The sequence below is a fragment of the Dunckerocampus dactyliophorus genome, chromosome 6 (genome assembly GCF_027744805.1).
Source record: "Dunckerocampus dactyliophorus isolate RoL2022-P2 chromosome 6, RoL_Ddac_1.1, whole genome shotgun sequence".
Taxonomy (NCBI): Eukaryota; Metazoa; Chordata; class Actinopteri; order Syngnathiformes; family Syngnathidae; genus Dunckerocampus; species Dunckerocampus dactyliophorus.
Window position 1 is genome coordinate 14,556,241 of NC_072824.1, and position 21,090 is coordinate 14,577,330.

At 42.3% G+C, this 21,090-nt stretch overlaps 2 protein-coding genes across 3 annotated transcripts; one reads left to right on the forward strand and one right to left on the reverse strand.

Moving 5' to 3' along the window:
* Positions 1 to 2,313: 2,313 nt before the first annotated feature.
* On the forward strand, positions 2,314 to 3,555 carry ten1 (TEN1 subunit of CST complex). Of its 2 annotated transcripts, none has more exons than XM_054779517.1 (3): positions 2,314 to 2,455; positions 2,650 to 2,807; positions 3,028 to 3,555. In XM_054779517.1, the coding sequence occupies exons 1-3, from the start codon at positions 2,364 to 2,366 to the stop codon at positions 3,171 to 3,173; spliced, it is 396 nt and encodes a 131-aa protein (XP_054635492.1). In that variant the 5' UTR covers positions 2,314 to 2,363; the 3' UTR covers positions 3,174 to 3,555. The 2 variants fall into 2 exon arrangements, with proteins under 2 accessions (XP_054635492.1, XP_054635493.1); XM_054779518.1 differs by having other exon boundaries at positions 2,320 to 2,459.
* Positions 3,556 to 3,588: 33 nt separating this feature from the next.
* On the reverse strand, positions 3,589 to 19,759 carry evpla (envoplakin a). The gene is made up of 22 exons (XM_054779851.1): positions 19,426 to 19,759; positions 16,182 to 16,281; positions 15,450 to 15,604; positions 15,089 to 15,212; positions 14,872 to 15,003; positions 14,745 to 14,786; positions 12,420 to 12,581; positions 12,226 to 12,333; positions 11,962 to 12,057; positions 11,759 to 11,869; positions 11,143 to 11,289; positions 10,643 to 10,797; positions 10,460 to 10,557; positions 10,209 to 10,378; positions 9,904 to 10,076; positions 9,140 to 9,278; positions 8,852 to 9,045; positions 8,618 to 8,768; positions 8,401 to 8,484; positions 8,216 to 8,323; positions 8,041 to 8,133; positions 3,589 to 7,350 (listed from the first exon to the last, which is right to left on the reverse strand). Exons 1-22 carry the CDS (start codon positions 19,461 to 19,463, stop codon positions 3,961 to 3,963), a joined length of 5,970 nt encoding a protein of 1,989 aa, XP_054635826.1. The 5' UTR covers positions 19,464 to 19,759; the 3' UTR covers positions 3,589 to 3,960.
* Between the last annotated feature and the right edge of the window lie 1,331 nt (positions 19,760 to 21,090).

Sequence of the window (21,090 nt, forward strand, 5' to 3'; positions counted from 1 at the left end):
TTACAACTTATCAGTGTGGGTTTAGAAAAGGACGATCAACAATGGATGCTGTAGTTATAGTAAGTAATGAAATAGAGAAAACCTTTAAAATGAAAGAGTTGATGAATATTGTATTCTTTGATATTGAAAAGGCTTATGATTCCATGTGGCGGGAGGGTTTATTGATTAAGATGAATAGGATGGGAATTAGAGGTAGGCTCTATAACTGGGTCCTTGATTTCATATCGGACAGAAAATTCAAAGTTAAAATAGGATCAGAGATGTCAGAAGAATACAGTATAGCAAATGGTATACCACAGGGGAGTGTAATTAGTCCAGTTTTGTTTAACATAATGATAAATGATATATTCATGAATCTGGATAGAAGGATTGGGTCGGCCCTATATGCAGATGATGGAGTGATTTGGGCAAGGGGACGAGATTCTATAAATGTGACAAGTAAAATGAAGGAAGCAATAAAGAAGATAGAACAATGGTCATATGACTGGGGATTTAAGCTATCACCCAATAAAACATGTTACATGACGATTACCAGGAAAAAAGACATAAAAAATCAGAACCTGATGCTATATGGACAAAACATGATAAAAGTAGATCATTTTAAATATCTTGGTATGTGGCTTGATCAGAAAGGCACATGGAAGACCCATGTGGAAAAGGTAGAAGAGAAATGTAAGAGGATAATAAACTTAATGAGAGCTGTTACAGGTAAGGAGTGGGGAGCAGATAAACAGTCACTAATATATATATATAGAGCTTTGATGAGATGAGAAATATAGATTATGGAAGTTTTGTATATGGAGCTGCAGCTAAAACACATTTAATGAAAATAGAAAGAAATATTCACAAAGCATTTAGGATATGTACAGGTGCAATCACATCAACACCAATTAAAGCAATGCAGGTTGAGTTAGGAGAAGTACCGTATGACCTGAGAAGAGATCAACTTATGTTAACATACTGGAGTAGACTTAAAGGATGTAGGCCTGGACATCTGGCCAAGAATGTGATAGAGGAATGTTGGGAGTATAATACAACTAAAAGTAATAGCTTTGGGTGGGTAATTAAAGATAAAATAGATAAATATAACATAAAAAATATACATATTAATAATTCTACACCCATAAGCAATATTCCTATCTGGCTATTTCCTAAACCTGAAGTAGATATACATATAACAGAGTTAAAAAATAAATGGAAAGATAGTGAAAAAGGACATAAGGCAAGTCAATATATTAAAAAGAAATATTATGGTTACTTAGATATGTATACAGATGGATCAAAAAGCGAAGAAGGGAAGGTGGGGATTGGAATCTATGTACCAACAATGAATTATAGCATCATTAAAAGATTACCTGACCAGCTCTCGGTTTATACAGCAGAAATGATGGCAATTATTATAGGCTTGCAATGGATAGAGGAAATAAAACCAGATAGAGTGGTATGTTGTGTGGACTCTCTGGCAGCATTATATAGTATTAAAAATATGGAATCAAGTCGAGAGGATTTATTATTAGAAATACATCAAAACTTATTCCAACTACACATGTTAAAAATAGACATAAGATTTTGCTGGGTGCCTGCACATGTAGGGGTGGAGGGGAATGAGGTGGCGGATAAAATGGCTACAATGGGAATTAGAAGGAATGAAATTATAGATATACCAGCTGGTAAAGGCGAAGTAAAGGCAATAATCAAAAAACAAATGATGGAGAAATGGCAAAATAGGTGGGATGAGGGTAGTAGCGGGAGAAAGTATTATAAAGTACAAAAATCTATCAGTGCACAAGGGGTGAAGAGAAAAAACAGAAAAGAGGAAATAGTGTTAACTAGAATGAGGCTCAATCACACCGGGTTAAATGACAAGATGTTTTTGATAGGGAAATGTAAATCAAAAGTATGTATGGAGTGCAAAAGTATAGAGAACGTAGAACACATATTACTACACTGCAAGAGATATAGGGAAGAACGTGTAACGTTAAGGAAAAGAATTAAGAAGATAGGAAGGGAATGGAGCATTGAGGGTATCTTAGGAACAGGTGGGGAGGGGGTAAGAGATATACAGAGGGCAGTGATAGAATATTTGAAGGACACAGGATTATATAATAGAATATAGATAAGTATTAGAATATTTTAGTATAAGTATTATTATTAGGATTATTATTAGTAGTAGTATAAGTAGTCTCCTCACTATCTAAGATAGCATAAAGTAAGATACTGTATATGGCCCATGTTACATACTCCGTTACAGTAGGTGGCGGTATGCACCTTTTCAAGTCATGGTTGCAACCCGCCATTAAACTAAAAGAAGAAGAAGAAGAAGAAGAACTTTCACGCTCTCTACTGTTGTCAGTTTGTTTCTAATGATGCTTCCTGCTCATGCGACCTATTATTTTCAATGGGAAATCAAGCCTGGAGCATTGCCGGAAGGAGTTTCAGTACGAACATTTGGCAGGTGGGTAAGGAACTGTACTATTTTGGTTACGTTTGCTGGTTACCAGCAAGTATGCGTTATTTTAACGATAGTTTTGTCTTCTGTTAATCGCTTGTACATCACTTGCGTACAATGTGTTTTCTCCTAGTAGTTGTATTGCCGGCCGGACACAATAATCAAAAGGTGCTGTGATTTTAATATGATTTTTTGTCTAGACTGACCTGCTATGAGCAAGATATGTCCAGGGCTACGCTCACAGCTCAGCATGCTTCCAAGGAACACCATGTAGTCATCAATACCTCGCTTGTGGAACCATTTCATCCCATAATTGGAGCCCAGTATTTAGTTCTGGGTGAGACAGATTCGACTGATGGTGAGTAAATATTTGCCTATCTGTTTTTAATTAATGGTGGAATCAAATATTTTCTCAGTAAGTCCATAGTAATCTAAGAAACCTTTACAACAAACTTGAGCAGATCATTCTCAATTGAAAATGTAGCTGCTGTATTTTTCTTGTTTGTCTTCTATTCTAATTGTGGTGGGATATTCAAATTGTTGTTTTATTGAAAACCAAGACTCATTTCGTCCCTCAGGGGTGGACATGATGGTCCGAGCTCGTGTACTCAACTGTATAGATGGTGTAAACATTCCCCGTCTCCAGAAAGCCATCACTGAGCAGAGGAGGTTCTTCAAGGAAAGGGAGAGTCATCGGGACGACGCGGTGCATAACGCAACTTGATCTTAAGCGTGTCTTAAAAAAGCAGGTAGTCTATGTGCTTAGTTTTCTTCTGAAAAATATTGGACATTCCTGCAGTAGGATCTTTGGTGATATTATGGATGCGGAAGCCCATGGTGATGCATCACCACGAAGCAATTGCTACACATCCCAAATGTTCTATATGGCTCACATACATACTAGCATAATGTCTGGTTGTGACGTGTTTAAATCCTCAGCTCAATTTAGGAAATAAATTAAGTCTGAGGGAACCTTTCTTAAATTTTCATTTCTATATAAGGAAATAAAAAGTGATAGATTTTGACCATGTGATAACAAAAATGTGCACACTTCCTAACAATTTTCTGAAAATCTAACATCTGTTGTATCCGTCTGTGTCCTTTTTATATACAGTAAATAAAACATGACACAACTTCACTCTGTTATAATTTAAATTTATTGATATGTTCTTCATAAAGTATCAAACAACAGTGTCAAGGATAGCCCACCAGTAATACAGAATCATATTCATCTTGGTAAAATAGCATTGCACCATGTCCCAGTATTCCACAATAATATCATCAAAAAGTTACTTCATTTGTAATCTTCTAAAATATGTTATAAAGACATCTTGCAAAGATCTCACATGTTTGGTAAACAGAGGGGACTCTGCAGCATTCATTTTTGTCATCACAAAATGCTTGCCTGAGTCAGAAAAATGCACATTGTATGCACTGTTTGTTTGTACAATGATCCCAAATGTATTGGTGCATTTTCTTCGATCCATCACTTCATAAACCAGTAAACTTATTTAGAACCTACCAAATCTGTTGTATGCCGGAGTGTAACCAGACTCTTTGGAGGAGGCCGGCAGCATTAGCAGGCCAGAGACGGGGTCTCTCCTACAGCGATCCAGAGCTTGCTTGTAGTTGATCTTCTGCTTGGAGAGGGGGTCTGTGATATCCTTATTGTAACTTGTTTCAGCTTGAATTTCTCTCATTATGCTGCTGTTTATCATTTTGGATGCAATGGCATCCAAGATGCTTATTCTTTTGGTGCTTGTGGGATCAACCAGCCCTCCCGTCAGGTGCTGTGCCTCCATGTACCAAGTAGCACTTTCCTTTGGCATCCAGCCTTTCTGGACGGCTTCACCTACAGACAGACGCTGTCTTGTCACGGGGTCTTCAACGCCGGTATAGGCCTTTTGAGCATTGAGGAGCCTCTGGAGTTGGCTCTCATCGATGAGGCCTCTGGTGGCCGCCTTGTGAACAGAGTGTCTGTCCCTGGTGGTGATATCAATGATGCCTCCGGTCGCTGCCTGAGCCTCCAAAAGCCTTTGGGCTGTAGTGGGGTCAATAAGTTTGCGCATGGCGGCACTGCGTATGGTGAAGCAGGTGTCAGTGTGTGTATCCATGATCCCAGCGATTGGATTCATTTTTGGTGGGGTAGAGTCAGTGATATCTGACTTGACTGATGTGCTGGTCCGCGTGGTAACGGAGTTGAAATGAGACTTATGTTTATTATCCCCCGCAACCAACAAGGCAAACTCTGAGATGTGGAGTTTGCCCTGTTTGTAATTCTCCAAATCATTCTGTGTGAGTCTACCTTCCCTCAGGGCGTCTTTAATAGAGTACTGCTTGCCACTCTTGCGATCCTGCAATACAGATGTCTCGCCGTCAGGTCCTGTAGAGGTGATCTCCTCCCAGTCGCATTCGAGCTCCTGCAGGTGAATGTACTGCTGCCGATCGATCAGACGCTGCAGGTAGGCGTCATAGGGAGACATGTCTTTTCCAGTATCCGGATCCAGAATGGTGATTTTGGTGGACACATTGGTCTCTTTAGTCCTGGTTTCTGTATGTTCCTCTTTCTGTAGGCTCAGCAGGAGGTCTCGGATGGTGCCGTCACGCATGTGGATCTTGTCCTTTTCGCTCAGGATTTCCCTCTCGAGCAGCTGAAGTTCAGAACCCATCTTCATGCTCTTTTGCCGGCTCATCTGCGTCCTCTCACTCATCAACCTGCTCTGCTGCTCGAAGGACAAGTTGATGTCATGCTTCTTGGCCTCCAGGGTCCTGAGCTCTCGGGTCAGGTTGTCCTTCTCCCTCAGTAAGGCATCTCTGTTCATGGCTAGTGTAGTCTCTTCTCTTGAGGTGCTAGACTTGGTAATTATCAGATGGTTTGTTTTAGCGCTGAGACGTTTGATTTGATCCTCAATGTCCTGCCTTGCAAATTTTTGCTTAGACACCTGTTCCCTTAAGTGATCCCTGGCTGCTTCCACAGCTTGATCTTTCTCCACACGGACGACCTCCTTGTACACTTTCTTCTCACCAGACTTCTCTTTCTGGAGTACCTCAAGCTTCAAGGTGATGCTACGTATTTCTCTCTGGAGACGCAAGATGTCGCTGGTTTCTTTGTCCATGTCTACACGCAGACCATTGGTCAGCCTTTCCAGTTTTGGGTCTCTCTCCACCTTCAGCACCTCCTCAACAACGATATTCTCCTGGACAGCAGGTGGGGCGTGCTCCAACTGGTGGATACGGAATTTGAGCTCTCTGAGTTCTGACTCTGCGACAATCCTCTTCTGTTGCTCATCGCTCTCTCTGAGGATCCTCTCCCTCTCTTCCACCTTTGTTCTCAGTTGCTGCAACTCCAGTTCAATATGACGGCGAGTCGTCACTTCTTCATCCAGGCTCCGACTGAGCCTCTCGTGTTCGAGCACTTGCCTCGGGTCCTTCTGTAAACGTACAATCTCCTGCACAACCACTTTCTCCTCAGGTTTCTGTCTCTCCAACAAGATGTATTTGTTCTTCAGGTCGAACACCATCTCTTCGATCGAGCGGCGCCTCTGCGCCTCGTCACGCAAATCTCTTCTCAGGCGGTCTGCCTCCTTCTCCAAGAGAGGGTCAGGTTCGTACTTAATGACGTCTCTGGTGAGGATTTTGGTCTCCACCTTAGACTTTTCAGCCTTCCACCCGTCTCTCTCTTTCTTGAGTGTACTCACCTGTTCTAAGAGATAGTTGTAATTGTTGTGAATAAAGTGAATCTGATCATTTAACCTCTGAATCTCTCTCTCATTTTCAGGACTTCTCTCTTCCTTCACCACTTCTTGAAGGACTTCTCTCAGCTCCACCTTGGGCTTTTGCGATCGAAGAATATTAAGCTCCGATGTAATCTTTGTGATATCCCTATCTAAGACCGATCGCTGCGTGTTGGCCTCCTGTATGTCTTTCCTGAGGCGCAATATTTCTACCTCTGTATTCGGATCTATCCTGTAAATCTCATTAACAATTTCCTTCACCTCCACTTTGGGTTTCAGATTGCTAACTTCTCTGTAGCGACTGTGGAGGTCCAGCAGCTCTTTGGACAAGGCATTGTTTTCCATCATCTCACTCTCCACAGATGTTCGAATCCTCTTGGATTCTGTGATGAGTTCAGGGTCTTGTTCCACCTTTTTAACTTCCTTTGTGATGATTGTAGGCTGGATGTTGGGAATCACTCTTTCCAGTGCATTAATCTGGCTTCTCAGTTGGAAAATGTTATCATTTATGAACTTCATTTTGTTACTCTCATCAGAAATTTCGGTCTCAAACACTCGCACCGCTCTCAACATCTCGGGGTCTTTCTCTACTTTCACCACTTCCTTCTTCACTACTCTCTCTTTAATGAGTGGTTTCTTCTGCTGTAGAATCTCGATTTCCGTCTTGATCTGAATGTGCTCAGTCTCTCGCAGCCGGATATCGTCTCTCATTCTGGCTATCTCGTCTCTCAGCTTTGACACCTCTACATCCAGAAGCGGATCTTTCTCAAACTCAGTCACCTCTCTCGTCAGTAGTTTAGGTGGATTATTTTTTATGTTGTCCTCCAGGAGGGTGAGTTTCTTGTTATAAATCTCCACCTCATTGTGGATGCTGGTCCTCCTCAGAGATTCTTCATGCAGTCTCTTCTGGAAATCTATTAAGTCGCCCTCCAGTTTTGGGTCACGGTAGTACTGGAGCACTTCTTTTTCCTCCACACGTTCAACTCCTCTGCGATTCCTCAGTGACAACAACCTATCTCTGAAGGCTTTTAGATTGGTCTCAACATGAAGTGTCCTTTCCCTCTCTTCTTCGAGCTCTCTGGCCAGAATGTTTAACTCAGAAGCATTCCTTTGCTGGCTTTCCAGCTGTACTTGATGTTGTGCCAGCAAGTGGACTTTCTCTTCATTCTACAGCAGGAGAAACAATAACGTGTTGAATGACAATAAATGATCCAGTCATTTGTTTTGTTTATTACTAGTGATGGGTGACTCAATACCAAATTATAGATACTATTGATACCAAGTTTTACTGATACCAGTATCAATTATGTAATAATAATTACTACAATATCGATATTTTGACACATTTAGGGACAATGTGTGTTCCTGAGAAGCGGTTAGAAATAATCACGTGAAATGATCTAATTATTAGGGTTTTCACGAGACACCCAACTAATGAGACGAGACGATACATAAGACTGGGTCCACGAGGAAGAGACGGGACAAGATTTTAACATTTAATTAATTGATGCTGAACGATATTATTGTCAACATTTTCCAATATAGGATGGGTAAAATACAGGCCAAATACTGTATATTTAAATATTTGTAAATTTGTGGACAAAGTATCATTAAGTGTAATTTTATTTTGTATACCTGCATAACTGATCAGTGAAAGGTTTATTATTAACATCTATTATAGCATAAAATAAGTAATTATTGTATTTGATTTGATAGTCGGCAGTGGTAGCATATTTTTTATACTAAGTATTAGCATCGATGTTCCCAAGCTCTGATTTACGTATGGTATGGATAAGAAAACTTGCTGTATGGCCCATCACTCAGTATTACTATGTTCATCACAGCCTGCCGTCTTACTTGTACAATGAGATTACGAGCCAACCCCATCTGTTTTTGCCGTTGAGCATTTTCAGCGGATGCCTCAGAGTAACGATTGACCAGATCCTTTTCCTGTAATAGAAAGCGATAGGTAAACAACTGTAATATTCAAACAAATTACACATTATTGATAGGTAAAACTTGCAAATGATACCTCTTTCTGAACAGCCTCGGCAAGGGTGAGTGTATAAGGTCTCTTGGTGATGGTGGCACTGGTGCCTTCAAGCGTACTGTTGAATTTGTCAATGTTGGTGTCGTATTCCTGCATGTTAAGAAGAATTAGGGTGTGGTTTTCTTTCACTAATGTATTCTGTAGCCCTGTTTTAAAAACGTCCTTACGCCGAGGAGATTCTGGAGGTCTTGAGACAAGTCAGTCACTCTGTCCATGTCATTTCCTTTGCGCTTCAGGTCATCCATCACCCTCTGTGGTCATTTATTGATAACATTCTATTATATTGCTATACAGTAATATCTGGTGTATTGAAATTGGAGTGGGAGAGTACAAGAAGATGGACAGCAAACTGAAGAATGGGTGATGACTAGATGTAATTCTCACCTCCTGTGAATTCTGCATCATAGACACCTGAGACAGGTCATCGTTGTAGTTTATCTTGTTTTTCGGCAGATTGTTCAGAAAGAAATTCAGGGACTTGGCTGAGCTTTGGAACTCTTGGTTTTTGGAGGCAGCTTCTTGCAAGATGTTCTCTCTGAGAAGATATGTTGTTTGAAAGGCGTTGTTACATCGTGTGCACGGATACATTTAATAGTCAGACGGTGCTGTGAGTCTCACCTCTCCTTCAGTTGGTTGTCAACATTCGCATAGCGGTTCTGCAGGTGTTTGACCTCAGTCCTCTGACGCTGGATGTCGGGACAAAACTCCTGGTAGCCCTGCTGCAGGGAGCTGCATAGCTGCTCAGTGATCTCCAGATCCTGACTCAGCTTCCTCATGTCGGGCTGAGCCGCTGCTATAGACTTTCGCTGTTGCTAAAAACAGCAAAGGAGACATGCAACATTTGAGGATTGAGGAACAATTTTTTCATGGCGAGAAACAGTTTGAAAGTTGCAGTGATTTCCTTACATTGATGTTGTCATTGGCAGCTTGTATTGAGTTTGGCACATCAAGTATTGGACCGTCTTCACTGAGCTTTTTCTCAAAGCCAGAAATGAGGCCATCCACCTTCCTCATTTGATCCTCCAGGTTGAGTGAAGCATTCGCCCTGAAGGTATAAACAGAAACTGAGCTTTACAAAGGATGATGTCTGGTGGACTTTTATTGTTGATCACGTTTTTGGATATAAGAGTGGGTGTTCACTCTTAAATCCTCTAAAGGGATGTCCCAAAGTTGTCTATTTTCGCAAACAGAAATATTCAAGGATGCTGTGGGCCACATAAACCATGCTGAAAGCAATCCCTTTTATGTGATGCTCAATAGATGCTAAACTATCTGAACCAAACAACATCTTAGCTTTGCGTTATAAGTGACAAAGCAAATCAGTGTAATATTTAATCCCATATCTCATTAATAATTAATTATTTTTTTTTGTAGAATACGCTGCAATCCAATACAAAAAAAACAAGCTGGGATGCCCAGGTCGCACTTGGTGTATTAAAAAATCGTATACATGCAAATTTACTAACCAATTATTTGCTGAAATATTATTGTTTAACCCTCTTCACATGCCAAAGGCGATTACCTGAAAGTATAAGCCACATGTTTAAAGCTACCATGATGGCAAATGGAGGGAGCAAAAATAGTGGTACTTGCAAAGCAGGATATTTTTGAGGTGGCACTTAGGGTAAATAAGTTTAATAACCATTGTTCTAATGCCAGTATTTCCTTACTTCTTTGTGTAGAGGTCAGCGAGTGCAGCAATTCCATCATGCTTGTTGTTAGCACTGTTCAGCTTGAGTGGCAGTGCAGAGGAGCCATTAGGGTCTTTGGACAGGAGAGGCTGCAGGTCGGCCTGAGCTGCAAGCTTCTGCTGCTCCAAGGCTTTCAGTGCATTGGCAGCTTGCTAAGGAAAGAAGGAAGCCATTTCAGACTCAATACTTTTTTTTGTCACTTTCTAATGTCATCTACCACTAAAAGATATTCATTTAAAAAAAAAGACTGAATAACAAATGGATGGCAACTTCATTTTCCTCACTTCTTGTTCCTTCAGCCTGTTGGCCAGATCTCCAGTGGGGTTGGAACGGCTCATTGGGGCTCGCATGCGGCTCAGCATGCCTTTCTCAGCATTGGACAGGTCATCGTTCAGCTTGTCTAGCTGCTGACCCAGCGCTGCCAGTTTGGGATCCAGCTGGGTGGACACTGGGGCTGAATCAGCAAATGGAACATCAGTTTGCAATGAATGATGACGGACCTACTGTAGATACAAGAATTGGGTTTGTCAAAGACCTGATTGCTGGGACTTGGCCATCTCTGACTTGTGATTCTTGAGGTTTGTGGCCAACATGGCTCTCCTTCTTTTGATATCATCCAGTTCACTACCCAAACTGTTCATTTCAAAGACAAACGATATCACTGACATGTTTTTGTTGTTTATTATTATCATTATTGTAAGAAGCTTGCATGACTTACAGGTCCACTTTGTTAATGGCCTCTGGATCAGGCGATGGGACCGTGAAGCAAACTGCTGGGAAGGTGTTCGTGACCCCTTTGCTTGTTATAACATCCCAGTTCTCATTGTCAGAGTTTGATTTCAATGTGCACTTGTCTCCTCTTGACAGGGATCCCTTTGAGGATAGCGATGACATTATACAACCTGATATAAGTCGTCTTACGATTTTAACACACTACTGTACTAACCTGAAATAAAAGTCTGAAAAACACGGCTTAGTTGCTTTATATTCAAGAGATGTATACATGCAAACCAACAGGTGCCGCTACACGGTTTCTCCCCAAGTGAGCCAGAGCTTTTCTTTCTCGCAAACAAATTTAGCCTTGTCTTTGATTTTGTCTTGAAAAAATATTTTTCCAAAAATGTGTCTTGAAAAAGAGGGGTCATCATATATTCAGGTCAACACAGTAATGACAATGCCTGACTTTCTTCTGCCTGATAACATTAAAGGATCCTCTACCCTTTCAGACTCCCAGTCGCAGAGTGACTCCACTGTAACCGATCTATTAGGTGGGCTACGACGCTGCTTCAGAGGAGGGATGGTGGTGCTGCGTCTCCTCAGGTCAGCCAGCAGCTGTTCACTGTCTTGCACGGCTTTGTCCTCCGCCTACGGGGGGGAAAAAGGAATTGCAAAAAAATAATAAATGCTAAAATACACAAACATGAAGGACAGACAAGAATAAGAACTAGGGAGAAATGACAAAAATATAAAGAGAAGATGAATAAAATAAGCAATAATAAACACATAAGCAAGCCAAACCAAGTCATTTTCCCTCCACTCTTGACTTGTTTAAACGCATATTTTTATTCAGATTTTATGGTTATATGTGTAGCAAGCTTAAGATAAAGCCAGCTAAAAAGTTTTGATTACATTTTGGTAACTACTAATTTCCTTAAATCATTCTGGAGACATTTATTTTATTCACTTAATTATTCAATGAATACTACATGAATCTTAATGACAGGTGTACACTTTCATACTGATCCAAATGAGGAGTCGTTTTGATGAGGTTTTCCACCTTCCTATATGACATCATTTCATTAATGATAATACTATTACAGCGTTCTCCTGGTACCTCAAGCTGCAGCATCAACTCAGAGTTGCTCTTCTTGCTGACGACCTTCGAGTCCAAACTATTGTTGAGTTTGCTCAGTGTCTCTGACAGCTGCTCTGTGTCCAGTTGATACTGCATGGTCAAATGTCCCCGAAAAGGTGAGATTATGAGAATAGGTGGATTACAGGTGGATACATTTTTGAATGGCGTTCTTCTGTCGATACCTTTTTGTATTGTTCCAAATTGTCCAGGTGCGTCTCCTGACAAATGCACAGGTGGAGGAATTTCTGCCACTCGTTGCGCACGGCATCTCTCTGTGCCTGCAAATTATTTATAATATTGTAATGGAATAATAGAGGCATGTCTGCATGAGTGCTAATAGGAGTAATTAACATGCGTACATGACACTGGCAAATCAAAACTTTTTTATTTACAAAGTATCCAAGGGAGTCACTATGATGTTATGATGACAACAAATATGAATGTACCTGTATGGTGGCACTGGCTGGGTGCTTCAGCTCAACGAGTCTGTCCCCTTCATCTTGCAGTTTGTTCACCTCGCTCTCATGTGACAGCAGACTGTTGTTCTTGAAGTTCTGATCAAAGATACACACACTGCAGGTCAGTGCACACCAAGCCTAAAATGCATCCTGATCATTAGTGGTACTTAGACGACCCTGACCTCATACTGCCTGCGAACATCCGGAGGATCTGCCATCCGGTCACTCCAGTCCTGCTTCTTGATCTTCTCCTGCTCCTCTCCCAAGAATGTCAGCTCCTTGTTGCAACCCTGCATGTACTCATACAGGCTGTTCAAGTAGTGGCCGCGCCATTTGGAGTTTTCCTTTGAGGGGGAAAAAATTGTGTTTAAAAAAAAAAAAAAGCATTCTCAAAGAATTCCTTGTGTGTTGAAATGGAGTATATTCAAACAGATTGCAGGATAAATCTCAAATGTATACTGGAGGTTGTACACAATTGCTGAATTTTCTTTAAAATATGTTCAGATGTTTATTTGTAAACAAGACTTTATGTCATACTATCAGAAATAAACTTGTGGTAGGGCATTCACTGAAATGCATTCCATATCTATCTATCAATCATTCCATTTTCTTCCGCGTATGCGGGTCCGGGTCGCTAGGACAGCAGTCTCAGTAGGGAAGCCCCGACTTCCCAGTCTCCGGACACCTCTTTCAGCTCTACCAGGAGCACACCAAGGCGTTCCCAGACCAGCTGTGAGACATAATACCTCCAGCGTGTCCTAGGTCTACCCCAGGGCCTCCTTCCGGCTGGGCGTGCCCAGTGCACCTCACCAGGGGGGAATCCAGACTAGATCCCCGAGCCACCTCAACTGGCTCCTCTCGATGTGAAGGAGCAGTGGCTCTACTCTGAGACCCTAACCCTATCTCTTAGGGGGAGTTCCGCCACCCTACGGAGGAAAGAAACTCATTTTGGCCACTTGTATCTGCAATCCCCTTTCTCCGCAAAGCTCTTCACCATAGGTGAGGGTGGAAACCAAGACTGGTAAATTGAGAGTTTGCCTTTCGGCTCAGCTCTCTCTTCACCGTGATGGTCCGGTACAGCGGCTGCATTACTGCAGATGCTGCGCCAATCTACCTGTCGACCTCGCGCTCCAACCGTCATACATATTAACATGTATTCACAAAAAGACTGGAGCAAAACCAAGAGACAGAGGGGAAAACGCTCTGTTGACACATAAACAGGTAGGTAAATATAGGTAACAGCTCCGGTGAGGAAACTAGTAATATCAATAACAACAATGAACCAGCGGCGCACATTCGACGACGCTGGCCTTTTATCCGCCACAAATGTTAATTGACCGCAGCTGCGCGGCCACCAGGCATGAAGCGGCTGCCTCTTCCTCCCCGGAGAAGGCACAGCCCGCCAAATAAGAGCGTAGGACAGGGGATGCTCGCTCCTGTCCTGCAGAACGTCACAAATTTCCATCTTTGATTTTTTTTTTTAAACACGATTTTAAAAGCAAGAAATAAAAAGTTTAGTGAACGAGCCCGAGGATATATGTACAGGATACGTGTGAAGCAGTCATGAATAGGTGTGTGCGGAGGAGGTGCGAAGATCGTCGTAAACTAACAATACCATCGCTGATTTCTTATTGAATGGGCTTCTAATCTCTAATTAGTCGGCACTTACGTGATATTTTAGATGTTTTATTCAGGTGTTTTGGCTATTTTAGAATCTATTCACGGCATTGCAAAGTGGGAAGATTAGCGTTTTGGCCGTCATTGAATCTTTTCAGGGCGGCATTGCAAAGTAACTCAGGGAGCGACACTTCCCTTTTATCGGAGGTGCTAATAGCAGGAGAGGATTATACCACTACTCCGCCCAGGCTTAGTGTAAGGAACCAATAGAAGGAGGATGTTTCCGCCCACTCTTACTGTATTTAAGGCCTAGGCTACCAGCACTTATTAGTTCGCTGACGAAGCTCTTCGAATGAGGAACGAAACGTCCGACACCTTCTTCACAGAAGTACAGATGACGTCTCAAGAAGCCTTTCCCTCGATGGACAACTCCTGTACGACTGAGAGCCTACACAGACGCATTGCAAAGTAAGAAGATGGCTTTTTTATGTCGAACTAGGACTCAGTAATTAAAGTCTACACACAAAGGCTTCATTGCTTAAAAAACTAAAGTTTTTCGTGCATGAAGCTTCTGCTTGAGTCTGCATTTTGGCCGCTATATGCGGTCAGATATTGACCAAGGGATACAAAATGGGTGGCCGCTGGCCGTGTTAGACAGGTGACCGCTATACACAGGGTCTATAACACGTAAATATTTTGCGGGGGATTTTTCAGTGGCTGCTATAGGCAGGTGGCCGTTCTATACAGGTGGCCGCTAAGACAGGTTTGACTATATATATATATATATATATATAAAATACTGTATAATTATGTAATTCATACAAATATGGTGGTGTTTTATGTAATTTGCGGATGTTTTGCCACAAATCAGATGCAAACAATTGACTCACCAGAAGTTTGTTGTACTGCTTCTTGAGGGCCGCGTAGTTCTCCTATTAAACAAAATGACAAAATGCCTCATAACGTGCCATCACATTCACTGTACTGCAAGAATACATGGATGATGACTGTGCTCACCTTGCTGCCTGCAGAACTGACACACAGCTGTGAGTTGTAGGCTTCCACCTCCTGGTGCAGGAGTCTGTGAGAGGCAATCTGTTTCTCCAGATCGGCCATGGTGGGGCCAAACACATCGCTGCTCACCGCTTTCTGAAAACATACACACACACACACACACACACTAGTGTCACCCAGTGATGAGTCATTAACTATATTTTTGGGTGGTGACACCTACCTGCTTGTCATTGAAAACAGGTCCCCAGTCGATTCTGGGCATCAGTGACACGTCGTCAATCTGCTCATAGATGTCCCGATAGAAAGTACAGTCCTTCAGCCAGCGCTCATGGAGGTGGAGGACACTGAAAACATCGGTGAGGCACTTAAAACAACAACTTGTAGTAACTTTACTTTTATAATGTGAGCTATGTCATCGTTACCATGGCAACCCAGCATGAACTACTTAGTAGTTATATAACGCTGGTTCACAACTTTGGACATCTTGTGTTAGCGCTAGCATTGGTGCTAACTCTAATATCCATGGTTTTATATGCCACCGTGTCTTCATTACACGTCTCAATTGTAGGGGGAACACTCACTCGCTCTCAATCTCTCTGGCCTGTGGGTGTTTGAGCTTCTTGGCTTTGTCCACAGCCAGAAAGAGGTCTTCCAGCAGAGCCTCGGCTTCGCCCAGCTTGTCGCAGATCTCCGTCTGGTGCTGAAAGGGGATGTCTTTTTTGTCATTTTCAGCATCCTGGCGGAAGAAGACTAGAATTAGAGTGATATAGGCTATTAGACATTGGTACCCCTTTTCCACTGAACTACTGCACAGCTTGTCCATTGTGAAAAGCACATACTACCAGGTACTATTTTACTACTGATCATATGGGCAACGTAAACCACTGCTGGTCGCCGATTGGTGGAGCAGATTCGTTATTTTTCTAGTGAGAATAGACAGACAGATAGACAGACAGAAATGACAAAAATATACACACATGCTAACGTTAGCTTAGCTGTGGACTCAGCAAGATTATACTCCACAGGCTCCACTTTTCTGCAACGGCCCTCAATCTCTCCTTGCATACAATTTGCAGCAGAGGAGGAAATACAGGAGACCTTTGTTCTCCTCCATTGTTGTTTGTTAGCGTGTCTTGTTCTGACCGATGCATTCAATGCAACTTGGGTTTTTGCAGTAGTGGTACACACGGCTTTCGTGCAGCCAGCATTGGCTCGATTCCCAGTCCCGAGGTCAGCTGAGATAGGCTCCAGCATCCCTGAACATGATGAGCGATATAACAAGAAATCAAGTATGGATGGATGTGTCTTCTTACCACAGCCAAGAGGTCCTCAGACCGGAGGATGTCTTTCTCCACCAGGTCTGCATTCTTTTGCATCTGGGCGATCAACAGGGCCAGGTTGCTAGGCTGGGGACTGCAAGGTGAGGGTCAAAGGTTAAAGATTGTTGTCATTTTCAACATTTTGATTCCCACTGCAGTCTGTCAGCTGCTGATTGATGCTAATGTGTTAAAATATACAGTAGACTGACAGCTATATCAGTCACACGCCCCATCACACTGATTTGGCAGCATGAGGGCAATTCTTTTCATCATTTGAGCCACTCCCGACACATTCTTTAGATGCACACCATTCCACAGATGCTGAGTGTCACTGCTACTCCATTTTGTAGTCTTGCCTCAGGCGCCGGACTGAAGGATACTCAGTGTTCGTAGCAAAAACTAATTGACCTGCTTTTTAGTAAGTCTAAGTAACAAATGTTAAAGATTATTATTTATTATTACATGAGCATTATTATAAACATGATCCTCCACGGCATTACCACTGTACAATACAAACAGATTATTTTATCCTTTCTCTCACTACCCTCTCCCCTCCTACTGTTGAGGCAGATAGTCGCCACACATTGTGTCTGTTGGAGGTTTTTTCCTTAGCGGGTATTTTATCCCTTACCTCTGTCGCCAAAATGCCTTACCATATGGGTGCCATCTGTTGTAAAATGATGCTTCAGAAATCAAAATTAACGTGACTTTGATAAATAAATGACGCCACCTGTCATATAATCCCAAACATCAAAGAAACACCACCAAATCACATATTGAGATTTTTCATCTAACTACAATTTTATTTGGAGCCCTCCCCACCACTACAAAATGACAGTATCACAGGGGTGCTGCCAAGAATTCTGAGCCCCATGAAAAATGAATCACATTGGGCCCCCTGCCGGGCAGCTGTGGGCAGCATCTCTTTGACCTAATTGACCCATTAAAAGTTACTTTTATACTAGTAATACAAATACATGGGAAACTAATTGTTCTATAAATTATATTTAGTGCAAATAACCATATTAACAGAATTTTTTTAAAAACAGTTCGGGACTGGGACCAAACCCTCTGCCTCAAAAGGCAGCAGCTGTACTATTACACCACCAGGCACTGATGCGGCAACATCCAAACATGTCAGATTACTCAATCCTTTTTTTCTCTTCTGCCTCGGGCTGACTTGGTTCTCTATGCCTCACAGCAGCAATGTAAATCTTTTGTGCATTTGCAGAGAATGCGCCCCCTTGCACAAAGTGGGGCCCCCATGGATCGTGGGCCCCTACAAACAGCTCGTGTTCTGTGTGTACGGAGGGGCGGCTCTATTTGCAGCACTTTCCTGCATGGAACACTTAGAAAAAGTGAAAACATTGATTGAACCCTGTTGTTTAGCTGAGAACCGTGGAGGCAAATGTGAACAGGATGGAATTTTATCACCTATTGGCACAGCCGTTTTCACTTTGGAATGACAGGCAAATCTGGTTCTGCGTGCTTCTTATCAGGTGAGACCAATATGTGCTGCACACACACTTGCAAATTCTTTAACTTTCTATGTATTTTATTCCCGGTATGAGGCATGAAATGAGCATGTCAACATCATGAGGCTGCAACGTGGAGCACCAAAAATAAAAGCACATAAAGGTGAGGTTTAAATAGCCATTTCCAGAAGAAGAATACACCACATAGAACTCACTCACGAGTCATTAATTAGCTGCTTTGCCTTGGAAGTAGGCTAACCGGATAAGCTACATAATTGGGCAGGGCTTGTCCGCATTCTTCATGAAGATCTCAACTGTACATTACTATCTCATTCACATGTTGCATTGTTGAACATGAAAACACAAACAAAGCACTGATGTCACTTCAGGTTTAACACTATAAATGAAGGTTTTTATAAATGAAGTATTTTCATGATGTATCGTCAAACTGCATCGCTGACTAATCAAAGCATGGTAGTGGTGAGTAGTGTATGGTTAGGGACCAACGCCCATGTTAGTAAGAGAAACCAGCTGAGCAGCCCTCATCATGCCACAGCTGACTAACAACACGCACACACGAAAACACACAAAAAGGTGAGAAACTCAGAATATATATACATGTATATAATAAGATCTCAGCTCAGCAAACTGTAACGGACATTTGTGGTGCCCTCTATGGGTTGTGGTCATAATGCATTGGAAGACATGCTGGCATACGTGTAATACGATAACCTCAAAGTTTTATCATCATTGATAAATGGTCCGTTGCTAAGTCACACCTGTGTCCATGCAAAGATTCAGCTTAACAAGCTAAAGTTACAGTGGGTGTTTTATAGTGAACATGGAGGCTGTGAGAGAAATTTCAAGTCAATTCGATATATGTGGTTTCATTATGGTGCCACCGTGTGGGGTACCGTGTGGGTAGAAATTAGGGATGCAACGATACACAAAATTCACGATTCGGTTTGGCTCGATCCGCTTTTGATATTTTTTTGATACATAAAAAAAAAGACCTTGCCTTTTTTAATTTGAATTTGATTGAAATTGGCAACGCTTTTTACATTTTTCAACATTTTCAGCTTGGTATGAATGTGGGCGGCGGGGCTCAGTGGCTCTGTGCTTGACAACGCAACATAAGCCAGAGTAGTTGATCACAGATGCACTGAGCGGCGTCAGAAGTTGATCAAATATATGAAACTGTATTGTTCGATACAGGGGTCATGGTTCGATACAGGTAGACGTATTGTTACACCCATTGTAGAAATGGTAAATTTTTTGACAAATCTATGACATTTATTTCTCTGCAAAAGTCATTCACCAGCTTCTCCACTGGGTAGCGTTGCCAATTTAGCCACACCCGTAATAGCATGCTCTGCGATTGGTTGGCAAACAGTCGAGGGTTTACCCTGCCTCTCGCCCGAAGTCTGCTGGGATAGGCTCCATCTTACCCGTGACCCTAATGAGGACAAGCAGTATTGAAAATGGACAGATGTACTGGAATGCATGAAAAAAAATCAGCCCCAGATACATTGTGGTCATCCATGAGCGTATGTTTGACAAATACAAATCACACGCCCTAGGTATGTTGCGTGTCAGCTGAGCATCAGTCAGTGCTCACTGCAAGGTAACGAGCAAGTGTATGAGGCTTGGAAGAGAGAAGGAGTCATGCGGCGGAAACACGACATGCTTCTGGTGTCATGTGGAACAAGAGGAGTAAGATGGAGACCCAGTATCACCATTCACACACATTTATCAGCTCTCACCTGTTGACCTTGACCGAAGATTCTTTTTTCCGAAACATCCTGGAAATAGTATGTGGGGTCGGGAAGGCTCACACTCTCTCTCTCTCTCTCTCTCTCTCCTTTGTCTCCCACTCTCCTCTTCCTCGGGTTCCTGTCAAAGTCTAAACACAGCAAAAAGGCTCACCTACACACGCTCATATTTGCACGGCTGCAGCTCCTCCCCGACGGGCTGAACAGGCATGTCACCGCCCAGACATCCACCACCACCTTCGCAGAGAAGGACCGGACTGACCAGTTTGCCTTCACTCCCACCTCGGGGCCCTGCACCGCCTTGCTTTTCATCAGGGGCCGTGACACATTCTCCACGGGGCCCATTCACAACTTCACACTGCATTCCTATACATGCGCAATGCACATTACAACATTCAAACTTGTGCCACAGTTTTATAAACAAGAAACATTGTCAATGGCATGTAAATGAATGCATGGTGGACACACCTAAGTTGATTAGTTCTATTACTTCAGTCAGTGGAGCTGCATCCATTAGGGCCAACTTTGGCATGCATTTTTAACGTCTGATTATGAGAAATTGCCTATTTTATAATAATAAAAAAAAAAAACCATTTGATTCATAATGCACTTTACAGAAAATGAAATCTCAGAGTGCTACAAATAAGCGGTATAGTTTAATCAAGTAAATGCTAAAACAATATAAAAATATTAGCTTTGTGAAAATCTGTTGCGTCAACTGTTGTCAAGGGTTGGCCAAACCGAGGACCACATACTGAAAAATGAAAAAAAACAAAAACCGAGGCAATTTTCCCCATAAGAAATAATGCGATGAATCTGTTCTAGGCACCCAAAGGTATTAACAAAAGATACATTTTAAAGAGAATAATTATAGTTTTACATGCAGAAAACATGCAACATAATTATAAATGACCAGTGGCGGTGTCAGAAATGTTTCATTGGGGTGGCCAAGGTGGCCATTACTCACATAAGGGTGGCAATAATTTGATACCTGAATTGTCTAGATGGCCAGTGGGGTGGCTGGAGAGTGACCACCCCGTAGCTCCGCCACTGCTTTTGGACTGCCTATTAGAGCAATTAATAGCTGAGCAGTGTGCCGAGGACACGTTTTCAATGCATAGTTTCTGGATTCTGCTCTCCATCGTAGCGGCCAAACCTGCACAGGGCATAATACGGAAGTGGATGCCGATCGGCACGCCTGTTTTAACTGTAGACTTCTTGATTTACATGGCAACTCATGCTGCTACAGAGAGCTTCCATTATTAAGACGTATATGCCGAATCACCCTTCAGAATTCAAGTCAAAGTCAACAAAAATCGACCAAAGTAATCATAGAAAACGTACCTACTGCTTGCAGTTCATGCAAGACGCTGCTTTAATGACAGCTCCTCCACACAGAAAGTTGTGTGCTGCAGTGATATGCGTCCAAGGGGAAACGGCGGTTAGGCTGAACTAATGTTCTGCACCAAAGAGCCAAATTTGTCAAAATTGTCCCTAGCCATGGGGGTGGCCACTGGGATGGCCGGAGAGTGACCAAGGGTGTTCACAGCCACCCCATAGTTCTGTCACTGTAAATGACAAATGGATGGACTTATTGTTGGCCCCATGGTGTGTTATTTAGCAGTTGCACTTAAATAAAAAAAACGTACGGACAGT

What these genes read in the sequence shown, in the direction of transcription:
- ten1 (XM_054779517.1), top strand. Translation starts at nt 2,364, where the DNA reads ATGATGCTTCCTGCTCATGCGACCTATTATTTTCAATGGGAAATCAAG. An exon ending in TCAGTACGAACATTTGGCAG is followed by an intron (nt 2,456 to 2,649) that starts GTGGGTAAGGAA and finishes TTTTTTGTCTAG; the next exon opens with ACTGACCTGCTATGAGCAAG. An exon ending in TGAGACAGATTCGACTGATG is followed by an intron (nt 2,808 to 3,027) that starts GTGAGTAAATAT and finishes TTCGTCCCTCAG; the next exon opens with GGGTGGACATGATGGTCCGA.
- evpla (XM_054779851.1), bottom strand. Translation starts at nt 19,463, where the DNA reads ATGTTTCGGAAAAAAGAATCTTCGGTCAAGGTCAACAG. An exon ending in TCAGTTCTGCAGGCAGCAAG is followed by an intron (nt 14,787 to 14,871) that starts GTGAGCACAGTC and finishes TTTGTTTAATAG; the next exon opens with GAGAACTACGCGGCCCTCAA. An exon ending in GACAACCAACTGAAGGAGAG is followed by an intron (nt 8,769 to 8,851) that starts GTGAGACTCACA and finishes ATATCTTCTCAG; the next exon opens with AGAGAACATCTTGCAAGAAG.